The following is a 14,160-nucleotide window of genomic DNA, read 5'->3' as shown; positions in this document are numbered from 1 at the left end:
TATGATTTTCTTGCAGGGTTGAATAATGAATATGCTCCAATTCGGGTCCAAGTGTTGAGGAAAAATCATTTTCCTTCTCTAGAAGAGGCCCATGCCCATGTTCAACAAGAGAAAAATTGTCGACATGCTATGCACTATACTGCACTAGTTGAAAAGGCTGGGTTGACTACTAGTTTGAACACATCACAGTCTTCTAATTCTGAGAAAGATCACATACATTATGACTATTATGGGAAACCAAGGTATACCAGACTTACTGGAAGTTACATGGTCGTCCCACTAGGGGCCGTGGGGGAAGCGAGATACATCTACAACACAAGCTAATTTAGTAAAAACTATGTAGAAGTTCTTTAAGAAGGCAACATCTGCTGAGTTTCTTTCTCCTAATGAAATTCAGAGTCTCAAGCGCCTCTTGTCTCATATTGACACCTCTTCCTACTTTGTTGATACTGTTCCATAGATTAATGATTCTAGTGCGAATAGACACATGACATGCTCTTCTAAAAGCTTTCTCAATTATTTTCCTTTTCTAACCAAAGATAGTGTCAGAATTACCGATGACTCATTTACTCTCATATTCAGAACATATTCTGTTATTTGTGCATCCAATATTAAATTATCATCTGTCATTTATGTTCCCCATTTTTCCATCAATCTTTTATCAGTCAGTGCTATCACCAATGCTTTTAACTGTAAAATTGAATTCTTTTCTGATCATTGTATTATTCGGGACCTTCTTACATGAAAGAGGATTGGCAATGGTAGACTACATGATGGCTTATACATGTTGGAAGGTGATCCAAGTTCTCCGATATCTTAAGCCTGTTTTGAAGGAAAAAAGGATAAGGAAATATTACAGTGGCACAGACGGTTAAAGCATTCATCATTTTTTATCTTAGAAAAACTTTATTTTAATTTGTTTGCTAGTACTCAGTTTGGTTATTTATTTTGTGATGATTGTGAGCATGCTAAACACACTAAAACCTCTTATCCTTTGAGTCATAATAAAAGCCAAATTCCATTTGTGACTATTTATAATGATGTTTGGAGGCTTACTCAAATTGTCTCCTTATCTGGTAATCCATGGTTTGTCACCTTATTGATTGTTGCACTCAAATGACTTGGGTCTATTTGATTAAAGCTAAAAGTGATGCCTTTTCTTGTTTTCAATTCTTTCACAAGATGATTTGTACTCAATTTGATACTAAGGTGAAAATTTTGAGAACTGACAATGGAAGAGAATCCATGGATAGTAGGTTTTCTACTTATTTGAAAACCAATGGGATAGTATACCAGACAAATTGTCCTTGTACTAGTGCTTAAAATGGCATTGCTGAAAGGAAAAACATACATCTATTGAAGGTAGCTCGATCTTTTATGTTCACCATGAACCTACCCAAAGCATATTGGGGAGATACAGTCATTGTATCTGCTTATCTTATCAATAGAATGCCCTTCAAGGCCCTTGACTTTATGAGTCCTTTGGAGATTCTACAAGGAAAGAATTCATATATTGTTCCACCAAAAGTATTTGAGTGTGTTTGTTTTGTCCATACTAGGACGGCGGGAAAGTTGAACTCTAAGACCCTTAAATGTGTGTTTGTTAGGTATTCTCCGACATAGAAGTGATAAAGGTGTTATCACCCTTCATTTAGAAAATAATTTGTCAATGTGGATGTTACTTTTCAAGAAATTGAACCCTATTTCAATACCACCCACTCACTTCTTCAGAGAGAGAATAATGAGCAAAAAAAGGTAATCCTGAATTCTGTGATTTTAAATGATATGGTTTAGCTAGAGAGTTCGAATTCTAGTAGACAGGGAGAGATGTCCAATCAGGGGGAGAGAATTGAATATTTGGACAAGTCAGATTTGAGGAGGTATTCGAGGAGAGACAAGGTAGAAAAAGCCATTATGCAGTCCACTCGGAGTCAAGGATCTTCTTCTGGTGAGTTGTGGACTCACCAACTCATGAAAGTTCCAATGATTTAGATAAATCTATTGCACAAAGAAAAGGGGTTAGATCTTGTACTAAATACCCTATTTCTAACCTTGTTTCTTATGAATCCTTGTCTCCTTCCTATAGAGCCTTTGTCTTATCTATTTCCTCTTTATCTATTCCACAAGATTGGAAGGATGCTCTTATAGATTCTAAAAGGAAGGGAGTAATGATTGAAGAGATAAAAGTACTAGCAAAAAATAAGACCTAGAAGCTTATCACTCTCCCACCTGGGAAAAAACTTGTTGGCTGTAAGTGGGTGTTCACAGTGAAACACAAAGCTGCTGGCACAATTGAATAGTTTAAGGCTAGATTGGTTGCTAAAGGATTCACCCAGACCTATGGAGTGGATTATCAAGAGATATTTGCCCTAGTTGCAAAAGTGAACTCAATTATAGTCCTATTATCTTGTACAACCAACTTGGACCGAGACTTACAACAGTTTGATGTGAATAATGCTTTCCTCTATAGAGATTAAGGAGAAGAAGTGCTCATGAAAATCTCTCCTGGGTTCGCTGGTGAGAAGACACAAGGAAAGGTGTACAAATTAAAAAAGGCTTGGTATGGGTTAAAATAATCTCCCAGAGCTTGGTTTGATAGGTTTAGCAAAGCCATGATGTCCTTTGGTTACCAACAGAGCAATGATAATCACACTCTGTTTATTAAATATAGATCACTCTTCCTATTGTGTATGTTGATATAGTGGTGACAATTAATGACAAAGAGGAAATGACTTGACTAAAAAGGTTGTTGGATCAAGAATTTGAAATCAAAGATCTAGAAAAGCTACAATATTTCCTACGTATTGAGGTGGTTAGATCAGAAAAAGAAATCTTCATCTCTCAAACAAAGTACATTCTGAATCTTTTAGAAGAAAATGATATGTTGGAGTGTAAACCAGCAGAATCTCCTATTGAAAGTTCACAAGATGCAAGCAGGAACTGGTGAGTCCGTAGATATTGGAAGATACTAGAGATTGGTAGGGATGTTGATTTATCTCTCACACACTCAATCGAATATAGTCCATACTGTTAGCTTAGTCAGCCAATTCATGCATGACCCTCGCGAGACTCATATGCAAGCTATACTTCACATCTTGAGAAACCTAAAATTTGCACCAGGGAAAGAGCTTCTTTACTCCAAACATGGTCACCTCTGAGTTGAAACTTTTACAAATGCAGATTGGGTAAGATCTCCTCCACCTCTGGCTACTGCACAATTGTGGGAGAGATCCTTGTCACTTGGAGGAATAAAAAACAAAGTGCTGTTACTCGGTCAAGTGCTAAAATAGAATATAGCAATGGCCTAAGGTGTGTGTGAACTTCTATAGTTGTAGAAGTTATTGGAGGAGCTGAGGTTGGCTGAGAAATAAGATAACTTTATATTGTGATAACAAAGCAGCCATCAGTATATCACAAAATCCAGTCTAACATGACCGAATGAAACACATTGAGATTGAACAACACTTCATTAAAGAAAAATTAATAGACGGTATCTTGAACTTAGTTCATGTGACTTCTACTAGGCAACTTGCAGATGTGTTAGTAAATGATAAGATCTACCATAATCTGATTTACAAGATGGACATATGTGACAACTATGCACCAACTTGAGCGGGAGTGTTGACTTATTTACAGATTATAGGTATATTATTTGATTTGATTAAGATTCTTAATTATCTCTATAATTATTCTTTGATTATTTGCTTCCTGTTTAGTTATAATTCTTTGTGTATAAATAGTCATGTAAATCACTTGTAAAGATCAAGAGTCAATTTAATGTTTTTGTATAAATTTTGCGAAGCGACAATGTTAAAGAATATATGTCAGAATCATTCTAGGCTTATATGACTTAACATAGTATTCTTCACCAATCATCATGTGTTGATACACCTGCTCAAAATGGCGTAGCTGAAAGGAAGAATCGACATCTCCTTGAGATTGCTCGAGCTCTATTGTTTCAAATGCAAGTTCCCAAGTAATTTTGGGTCAATGTTGTCTCTACTGCATACTTTCTCATTAGTCGCATATGTCCATCTCCTTAATTATTTGATTTCCTAATAAACTATTATTTCCTTTGGAATCACAACTTTTTAGTAGCACTTACTATGTCTAGGATGTTAGACCTCATGTGACTAAACTTGATCCTAAAACTTTAAAGTGTATATTTTTGGGATATTCTCGCCTTCAGAAAGGATATCGATGTTACTTTCCATACCTCAATAAAGATCTAATCTCAACAGATGTAGCCTTTTCCAAGCAAATTCCTTTTTATCTTGTTGCATAAATCTTTACTAGTCAAGAGGAGGACAATGAGTGATTCATTTATAGAATCATATCTGGTGGTGGAAACTCTTCGAGTATGCCTTTTGCTGCACAATCTGACGATAACATTCCTCCTAGTATTCAGCCTCCTGTTAAACCGTCAGTTGTTCAAGTTTACTCTCGGAGACCAGTACCTGATGATACATGTCCTGCACCAGAATCTTCTTTGCTATCGGATTCACCACTGAGTGACCTTAACCTCTCCATTAGTCTTCGTAAAGGTAAACGATAGTGTAGGTCTACCTATTTTGTTGCTAACTCTATGTTGTATGATCACCTGTCTCCTACCTCCTTAATTATCTTTCTAGATTCCATTTCTTTGCTTTAGACAGTTAAAGAGGCCCTGGCCCATTCTAAATAGCGTGATGCAATATTTGAGAAAATCAAAGATCTAGATGAAAATCATACTTGAAAACTAGTTGATTTACCCTTTGGCAAGAAGGTTGTGGGCTGTAAATGAGTTTTTACCAACAAAGTTAATCCAGATGGTTCCATAGTGAGGCTTAAGGTCCGTCTTACCGCCAAAGATTATGTACAAACCTGTAACGTTGACTATTCTGAGACTTTTTCTCCTGTGGCAAAAATGACCTTGTTTCATTTGTTCATCTCCCTAGCTGCTTCTCAACATTGGTCTTTACACCAGTTAGATATCAAGAATGTATTTTTACATGGTGATCTCTAAGAGGAAGTGCATATGGAGTAAACACTAGAGTTTGTTGCTCAGGAAAAGTATGGAAAAGTCCGCTTTTTGAAGAAATCTTTGTATGATTTGAAGCAGAGTCCTCGTGCATGGTTTGGCAAGTTTCGTGAAATTGTTTAAAATTTGGGTTGAAAAAAGACAAGTGTAAGCATTCAGTTTTCTATAGAAATTCAGATACTAGTATTATTTTCCTTGTTATGTATGTTGATGACATTGTTATTACAGGAAATGATAATAGGGATCTCTTCTCTCAAAAACTATTTGCATGTGAGTTTTCATACCAAAGACTTGGGTCAGCTTAAGTATTTCTTGGGAGTTGAAGTCTTGAAGAATAAAAAGGAAATTTCCTTATCTCAAAGGATATACAGTACATCCTTGACTTGCAGAAACTGGGAAGACGGGAGCTAAACCCTATAGCACACCAATAATTCCTAATATATGTCTCACAAAGAATGACGAAGACCCTTATGATGATCCAGAGAGGTATAAAAGTTGGTTAGAAAGCTAAACTACCTTATGGTGATGACTCAGCTAGATATTGCTTTTGCACTTTTACAGTAAGCGTTGTAAGCCAGTTCATGTCTGCACTTACGGTGAAACATTAGGCCGCTCTAGAATAAATTCTATGTTATCTAAAAGAACCCTTGGACTCGATATACTCTATAGTGATCATGGGCATACTGCATTTGAGTATTTTTTTTGATATTGATTGGGCGACATCCAAAAGTGATAAAAGATCGACTACAGGCTACTGTGTATTTGTCTTGAAAATCTAGTATCTTGAAAAAGTAAGAAGCAAAATGTGATATCCAAATTCAGTACCGAATTATAATAAAGGGCTATGGCTCAATCCACTTATGAAATTCTGTGGATAAATCATCTGCCGAAAGAAGTTGGTATAAATGTTGCATCACCTGCGAAACTTTAGTATGATAATCAGACTGCTCTTGACATTGCTTCCAATCCAGTATACCATAAACGAACTAAGCATATTAAAGTTGATTGTCATTTCATCTGTAAGAAGATTCAAGAAAATTTAATCTCCACAAGTTGTGTGAAGATAGAAGAGTAATTGGATGATTTACTCACCAAAGTTTTAAATGGGCTTCAAATATAATATCTTTCTAACAAGTTGCGCATTATAAATATCTATGCTCTAACTTGAGGGGAGTGTTAATGTGTGAACATAATATGTACATAATTAAAGGAAATTACATAATTATAGACTATTAATTGATAAAGGATTATTAGGAGTTATCTTAACAAGACTTTGTAATTTATATATACACACACTTAATTCAATAGAGAAAATACACTGAAATTACTCAATTATTCCTTATCTTGTCTTGTTACACATAAAAACCCATTCATCTATCATATTGAAAATTGAGATGAAAAAACCAGAAGAATGATACCACTTGGCAGAGGATATGCAGACTGTAATGGCAGTACAAGAAAATAAATTTTAATTCAGCAAGTTCTCCCTTTTACTAAATCTAGCAAAACTCAGAAATTGAACTAGGGCGGCCAGAATTTGCAGCAAGCATCAGTTCATGTTCATTACTCATTCCCTAAAATAGAGGATAATTGATGTATAGGCACCTAAATCTTGAATCGAGGCTTTGCTGGCCTAATGGTGGCTTATTATTTCGATGAATCATTTCTTTGAACAGAAGATTATTATGTAAACACCTTTAATAAAAATAATCCTAAACCTCAACACAATTTAAATAATTCAACCATTATATATACATATGAGGGAAGAAAAGGCAATGAAAATAAATTTACTCTGTACAAAGGCATTCAGTTTCTGCAGATGACCTTCATTCCAAAGACTATAGTGCCCTCATCGACGAAAGCCTCCTCGACGGTATCCCCATTTGCTCATTCCACATTCTGATAGAAACTTTTCATAATCATGTTCAAGTTTGCTGTAAGCACGAGACATATCTTCATATAAATTTTGCTCTTGATCCTCAGAAGTATTCTGCACAATAAAAATCATTACAGCAAGTCTAACATGCTGAATTCTAGAATCTGTTTTTTTTCTCAAATTTTTTTTTTGCTTCAACATTCACTTACTATATATGATTTATAAGGTAAAAGAATTTGAAAGCTCAGAACATCTGTTTGAGACATTTAAATTTCTGTATATATTTGACGGAAACAGAAAGACATGTTTTCTTAACAAAATTGTAGAATGTAATACATGAAAAACTGAGTTCTTAGATTTTACTGTATTTTGAAAAATGGACTCAGTATAATTTATCAAGAAAAAGATAATGCAGCAGGAACACATATTTCATGCCGCTAATATGTCTTGTGGATTTTCTGTCCAGACGGCCATCAAACTCGTGTGACACGTCATATGATGGGAAACAAACGAATCATTAGGATGGAACAAAGTCTGACACCCAATTAAGCAGGAAAAAGGGACTCAAATGGTTAAAGCAAAAAACATGAGAAGATGAACTATCCATTCCAAAAACACCCCAAAAAGGGAAAAAAAAAATCTAAGGACAAGAGAGATTCTATAACAATCAAAATCTTGAGCTCCATATTGGACAAGTAAACTGGCATCTTCAAAGAAAGAAACTATGAATTCATCCACTTATTATGTCAGCAAATTCATTCATTATTTTTGAAGTCTAGAATGCTTTTCACCCTTTCACATGGTTCCTCCACAACTGTCACCTCCTTTTCATTGGGAAGCTGAAAGAGGAAGAACTGGAGTTAATAAACTCCAGTTCTGAGCTCAAACACCTACACCACTCTGGAGTGTCCATTTGAATTAAAAAATGGCATGATTATCTCGCTCCTTTGTGTTGTTTAAAGAATGCTTCTTTCTTTGGATGACTTTGTGCTCAACAAAGGCTACAATGATAATACACTAATGCATGGAATGACCACAAACACATCAACATAACTGGAGAAAGGTCTGGGGTTCTGCTCTTAATATTGTCCAAATCATCTTTTTTAGTTTTCATCAAAGAAGACTTTTGACTCCTACTATTGTTAATCCAGAAGAGTAACAGTCCCACTCTAAACCTCCCAATCATAATGTAACAATCCGAATTTTCTTTAATTATTTCATTTTTATTATTGGTAAAAGTTTTAAAGTTTTTAAATTATTTTAATGTTCTAAAAATTTTTTCGGACTTACACAAGTTTTTTTACGTCCTTCTCTTCTCCATTTTCCTTTTTTCTTCTTCTCTTTACCATCCCTCTCTCTCTTCGATTTCTCCTCTCCTGACCACAATTTCAAGCAAAATTGGTCTCGTTAGATTTCTCTCCTTACGAGTTTCACATAGATACCAAGATTGTCCACAATAGTGGCTTGGTTTACACGAATCAAGTATCCAAAGTTTATGATCCTTTTACCTTCTCTCTAAGATTTCTCCCATACTAGACATCCTATCGAAAATCTGAAGCCATCAGCATATTATACTAGTTGAGAGCTTCGTGTAGACACCAATTTCATAATTTTTCAACACCAAAAAATTTTAGACCCATAAGCTTGGCGGTGAGTTTTGAGGCTCTTAGAGTCGTGTTTTTCATAAAATAAAATTATATTCTTACTCGTAGTGCAATGGGCTTCGTGCAGGTACCTTCATTTTGGAGAAATTCTATCGGTGTTCAGAACTGCAATTTTAGTCTGAACGTATGAGTTCCGGAATTGACCTCCAAAAGACATCAATATTATAGTCCTTTCCACCATTTTCAGACGTCCTAGACGCGTTTCAGGTGTCAGAATTGGCTTTGGTAAGTCCGAACTCAAAATTGTCATCTTTACCATAATGTCAATGTTTAAGTTGATACATTATTAAATATCTTAGTAGAATATAATCAAATAAATCAATTGTTATAATAAGGTACCATTATTGAGAACTCTAGAGAATATTGATAGAATTTTCAAAGAGCTTTTACTATTTTATCGGACTGTGGAAATGTTAAGGTACATGAGCAAAGTTTATAAGACGCAGTAATTGGATAGTTTTGGTAAACGCCGGATGAGTAATATATTTTTGTGTTGCGGGCCTAAAGCCATTGTGCTTGTGGAGATAGACAAATTGCATTTATTTTGCAGAGAGGTTAGATCCTAGATATAAGGGAAACTCTAGTGGAATTTCATCATAAACTTAGAAGGTCTTTGTCAGTTATTTATTTGCTTGTAGTCCGTTGTTTATAATCTTGTGATGGTTTTATATAAGTAATCTGAATCAACCATCTTTTTCCCAGCAAAACCGCTAAACGATGAGTCACCCTATTTTGTGAGTTGGATATCTTTGTAAATTCAATAATATTTATATTTATCTAACATGGTTATACATTACTTATAGCATGTACCTAATTGATATGTTAGGAGTACCCTCTGCTCTTTGCATTATTTATTTTATGTTGTGCTGCCTTGGAGATAAATTGGAGCTTTTATATATGTATATATAGATGGATGGATGTGGATTCCGGGATAGATAAGGCGCATTATCTTATTGACTCCTGAGTATATGGATAGATGGAGTAGGTACGACGCTATATTTCACTGACTCTCGCCACTGCAAGGTAGGTACGGTGCTATATTTCGCTGACTCCTGCAGAATTGCTTAAGTGGACATATTGGATTGAGAGAGCCAAGATATGGGATCGACTCCCAATATTTATTTTTGGATGGGTGCGTGAGTAGCTCCAATTTATCCTCTTATGCAGATTGTATGACTAATTGATTGATGCATTTTCATCAATAGGATTGCATTAGTATTAGATAGTTATAGGATTTATGATTATAATTTATATTCATACTCATTGAGTAGAACACTCACCCTATTCAAGTTTTTTTTTTCTCCAGAAAACAGGTGAATTTCTTTGAGAATCAACCTGCAAATTTTTTTAGCAGGACTATCCACATTTTTATTATATTTTGATATTTGAAATTTTAACTTTAGAACTTCACAGTGACTATTGAGAGTATCCTCTAGGTTGTAGAAATCTTATTTTAACTAATATTTTCTTGTGATTTTAGATTTCTCTTGGAGAGCTGAGCTCCCTATGATATTATTATTATTTTAATTATTTGAGAATGTTGTGGATTGTGTGGGCGAGCTGAGCTCTCCAAGTTGTTGAGTTTTATTCCCATGTAGGTCGGGTGCGTTTTCTCCTTGTTGGTATGTCCAGAAACTTTGTCGTTTAATTTCTTAATTTTTGGACTTTTCTTTTGGGCCAAATTTTGGGTTGATGTAATTTGAGGCTTATTACGGGCTCTGAGGGCCTTATGCCGGCCCAAGTCTTAGTGCCGGTTCGGCCCACAAAGTTGGGTAGTGACACATAACCTATATGCCCTGAGATAGTTCAGTTTCTCAAATGCTACTGTTTTTTATCCAAGCCACTTAAGACTTTTACTTTACCTAGGAGCACTCAACTCAACAAAATATGGTCATACGGCGTGTTAGATTTTGAATTAAAGTGTGGAGGTGAAAGAATGAGCAAGAGGCAAGACTTTATGAAGTGAAAATTGGGCTCACTTGAGCTACAGACCAACCATTGCTGAAAGGTTAGAACTAACCAGTTAGTAGTTGGCTCTTGACCTTTATATACCCTTTAGAATTTATGACTTCTTCAAATGTGGGACTCTCCTCAACACTCCCCATAAGTGGCAATCAAGATGGTTGATGCTTGAGGCTTGAAATCATCACTTTGAAATTGGTGCACTCAACAAAGTCTCCAAAATACTGGAGATTTAGGTGTACATCAAATCCCAGCCTTATTGATGCATAATGTCCATAATTTGACATACTTTGAACTTTGAAGTATTAAAGGAAGAAGCAAATGATATAAAAAGCACATTAAAGTACTTACATTGGATTCTATACTTGATCCAGGGTCAAGTTTAGGATCCTCAATATCACTCAGGGCATATTTCCATCGCATACCCCTGGGCCCATCATGACTCCTTGATTTATCCAAAGTTTGTTGTCTCGTATCTCTAAAAACTCCAGTGTGGAAGGCACCAACTATGCATCTGATGCAAAATGCAATAAGAGGAACCAGAACTAGAAAATAACCAGTGGATTTAGCCTGATAATCGAGTGGATACGCTTGTTGAGGTCACTACTATTAATGAATTTACAAGACAAAAGATCTTGGAACATAAAACTAAAATGATACTAGAAAGGTAATATGAAAAAAATAAATGTTTTAGATAATTTCTTACATGTGGCAAAGCATGGGTAGTTAGCATGACAAAGGACTTTTGGTTCAAAACCCCACCCAAGATGTTCAGAGAACCTTTGAGTCTTCCTTGATGGCTAAAGCTAGGAAATCTACGTTTCTTGATCTGATACTGAATAAAACGCATATAATGAGCGCCTCAACAAGCTATAACTACGCATAATCTAAAAGAATGTAATTTTATGATGCTCAAGTAAACATGAATCAGAACCAATCATGATTCATAAAGTTAAAATTGCACTAGTAAAATATTTTGTATTATAACTTTCATCAAAATATGGTAATATCATGAAACAAAAAACACGCAATCCCAATAAAAACTTTTATTTTTTCAATTTATACACTAAACTTTGTGTCAAGATGATGCATAGCCGTATTGTATAAAGGGACAAGAAGAAGAATGCACTACAGGTCACTCAAGGCTCACCTTGAATTGTATGCCAAGAAGAATAAATTTAGTGACCTACCTACTTAGACAAATATTGACATCACATATAAAACTTAATAAATACTTTTCATTTGTAGTTAACATTTATATTGAAAAGTCATAAGCAACAAAGAATAGATTACAACTAAGAGGCCAGTTAATCACACTGTAGCATCCAAACCAGTTTCATCTATATTTTGAAAAATGTATCCAAGTCTACACATCTATTCAACTAGCTTTAATACAGTAATAGGGGGTCAGTTACATTTGTCCTCTTCCTTTAGAGTCAGCTTTCTAATACTGAACAACTCTGTTATAAATTTAATTTTGTTAACTTTACAAATCAGCATATGCAGCATGCTGATTACTCAAAGAGTTTTGTTATTATAAACTCTTCTGTCAAGCTTCTGTAACTATAATACCATTGCAAAAATGTAAAAAGAAACATAAAAAATTGAAATACTTCACTGGAAATAAATTGCTATAAAGAGCATAGCTTTTATGGCAAAACAAGCCAAATTTGAATGAGGCAAAAAGCTTAGCGAGCTCAACTAATTCATTGATATAACAATGGGAGCTGAACTCTCAGAACTAAGATTAACTAAAATGATGTCTATGAATTATGACAAAATTCAACTCACCATTTGAGTGTCTGTGGTGGCAAAAGCAGGAATGTAAAGGAGCTGGCCTTTAAGAAGAAGGTCAGCATCCAATACATTTTCATTAGCAGCTGCAAGTGAAGGAATAGACACCCCATACAGCCTTGAAATTGAATTAAATGTTTCACCCCTGGCAACAAAAATTTTTAGAACAAATAAGCCAATATTCCAATATTGTAGAATCGCAGGATTACAAGTTCAACAGCATGCCACCTACATACTATTGATATCTTAATTTGACAAATTTATGCATATATCCAACATTCACATCCAATTAAAAAGGAAAAAAAAAAACTAGAAATTGAAAGTAAGATCGTTCAAAAATCAAGACATTAGTTTAAGGTTTCCACATTTTACCCCAGAAAACAACTCCTTGATACTCAACGGTTCTAAAAATAGAAAAAACTTATCTGGACCCGGTCCACTATCGATTAAAAACAGTCACGGAGTCCTCCATACAAAAAAATTAGATGGAACCCACTTTCCTGTGTTTGTTATTTGGGTCCAGGTAAGAATTTTCCTTGAGAATAATAGACAGAATACTTCCTGCAGGCTGCAACTAGCAAATATTCTAAGAATTATAAGCCTGCTTAGTCAAATTTTATACATATCGATCAACTGAGCATATATATATATATATATATATATGAAAAACCAAGCATTGGATTGTACCTTTTGACCACATGAATCAAGTAGTGCTTGTTGGAGCATAGAACCTTTGGCTTTGAAATCTCCACAACATGAAATCTACGGCTCTGAAACCCAAAAAATTGCCATGTCTTACCGGAAACAAGCCTCAGAAAAGCACAGTTGACAGTGACAACAGAATCGAAAAGTGAACAGAACTCATTTCCTTTTGCAACTTTTTCTACCCAACCAGAGAAAAAAGAGAAAGAGGGTACCTCTGAAAGACCTTTAAAATGCTTCTTCGTAGATAACTTGATGTTGATCCCCGATTTCAAACAGCAACTGCCACATTCAAGTTAACAAAAACAAAAGGTGATTAAGGTCAGCAATGTGGAACAGCATTAATGGTGAAAAGGAAAGGAAAGAAGAAGGTACCCATGAGGGAAAGATAGAAAATTTGTTGATGTTGGATTGGGAAGAGGGAGAGAGAGACGTGTTTTCTGGCTCAGCTTCACTTCCATCACGCACAAGATTTTTTCTTCTCTCTTTGCTTTTGGGCCTTATCCACATTTTATTTCCAAATAAACATTCCTAAGCTGTTAAACTTTTTAATTAATTTATTTATTAAGTTTTACATGCTTTAAATGGATTGATTACACTAATCATCCCTCAATTTAATTGATTATTTCATTTTAATAACTCATTTTAATTAGTTTTTAATCTTAATTTTATTTTAGACGAAAGTTCATAACTCGCAATAGTAATTTTCTAATTAAAAAAAATACTTTTTTATTTATTTAAAAAAAATTAAAAAGATAAGTTTTATGCTACTGAAAATAAAAGAATAATGTGGTCGAAATGAAACTGTATTGTGATTGATTAAATCTGAAAGAAAGAGAATGTGAGGTGGTGGTGGATGCCTACGACTGCACTCCGACACTCAAGTCATTACACTAAACAATGGAGAGAATGCAATAAATTGCTTAAAACTTGAGTAGTGTTCCAGAATAGCGTACTTTTTTTCTGTGATCGTCCTCCTTTTATACTATAAGAAGGTGAGTATAAATATAGTATTTTTTAATAATCTGGCAATGATGTAGCCGGCTCGTTAGTAAAGGATTTTCACCGGCTAATTGATCAGAAATCCCGTAATCGAAGGCGTGAAGAGGATATGCTATATTGTAATTGTTAACAGTAAGTTT

The 14,160-nt window shown here is 34.8% G+C and overlaps 1 protein-coding gene across 2 annotated transcripts; it reads right to left on the bottom strand.

Moving 5' to 3' along the window:
- Nucleotides 1-6,649: 6,649 nt before the first annotated feature.
- LOC110605885 lies at nucleotides 6,650-13,535 on the bottom strand. Of its 2 annotated transcripts, XM_021744556.2 has the most exons (7): nucleotides 13,394-13,535; nucleotides 13,234-13,300; nucleotides 13,004-13,086; nucleotides 12,314-12,461; nucleotides 11,229-11,357; nucleotides 10,874-11,092; nucleotides 6,650-7,010 (listed from the first exon to the last, which is right to left on the bottom strand). In XM_021744556.2, the coding sequence occupies exons 1-7, from the start codon at nucleotides 13,477-13,479 to the stop codon at nucleotides 6,870-6,872; spliced, it is 873 nt and encodes a 290-aa protein (XP_021600248.1). In that variant the 5' UTR covers nucleotides 13,480-13,535; the 3' UTR covers nucleotides 6,650-6,869. The 2 variants fall into 2 exon arrangements, with proteins under 2 accessions (XP_021600248.1, XP_021600249.1); XM_021744557.2 differs by lacking the exon at nucleotides 10,874-11,092.
- Between the last annotated feature and the right edge of the window lie 625 nt (nucleotides 13,536-14,160).

Source organism: Manihot esculenta, chromosome 18, assembly GCF_001659605.2.
Source record: "Manihot esculenta cultivar AM560-2 chromosome 18, M.esculenta_v8, whole genome shotgun sequence".
Lineage (NCBI taxonomy): Eukaryota > Viridiplantae > Streptophyta > Magnoliopsida > Malpighiales > Euphorbiaceae > Manihot > Manihot esculenta.
The sequence above is the reverse complement of the archived record's forward strand: the minus strand, read 5'-3'. Positions and strand labels throughout refer to the sequence as shown.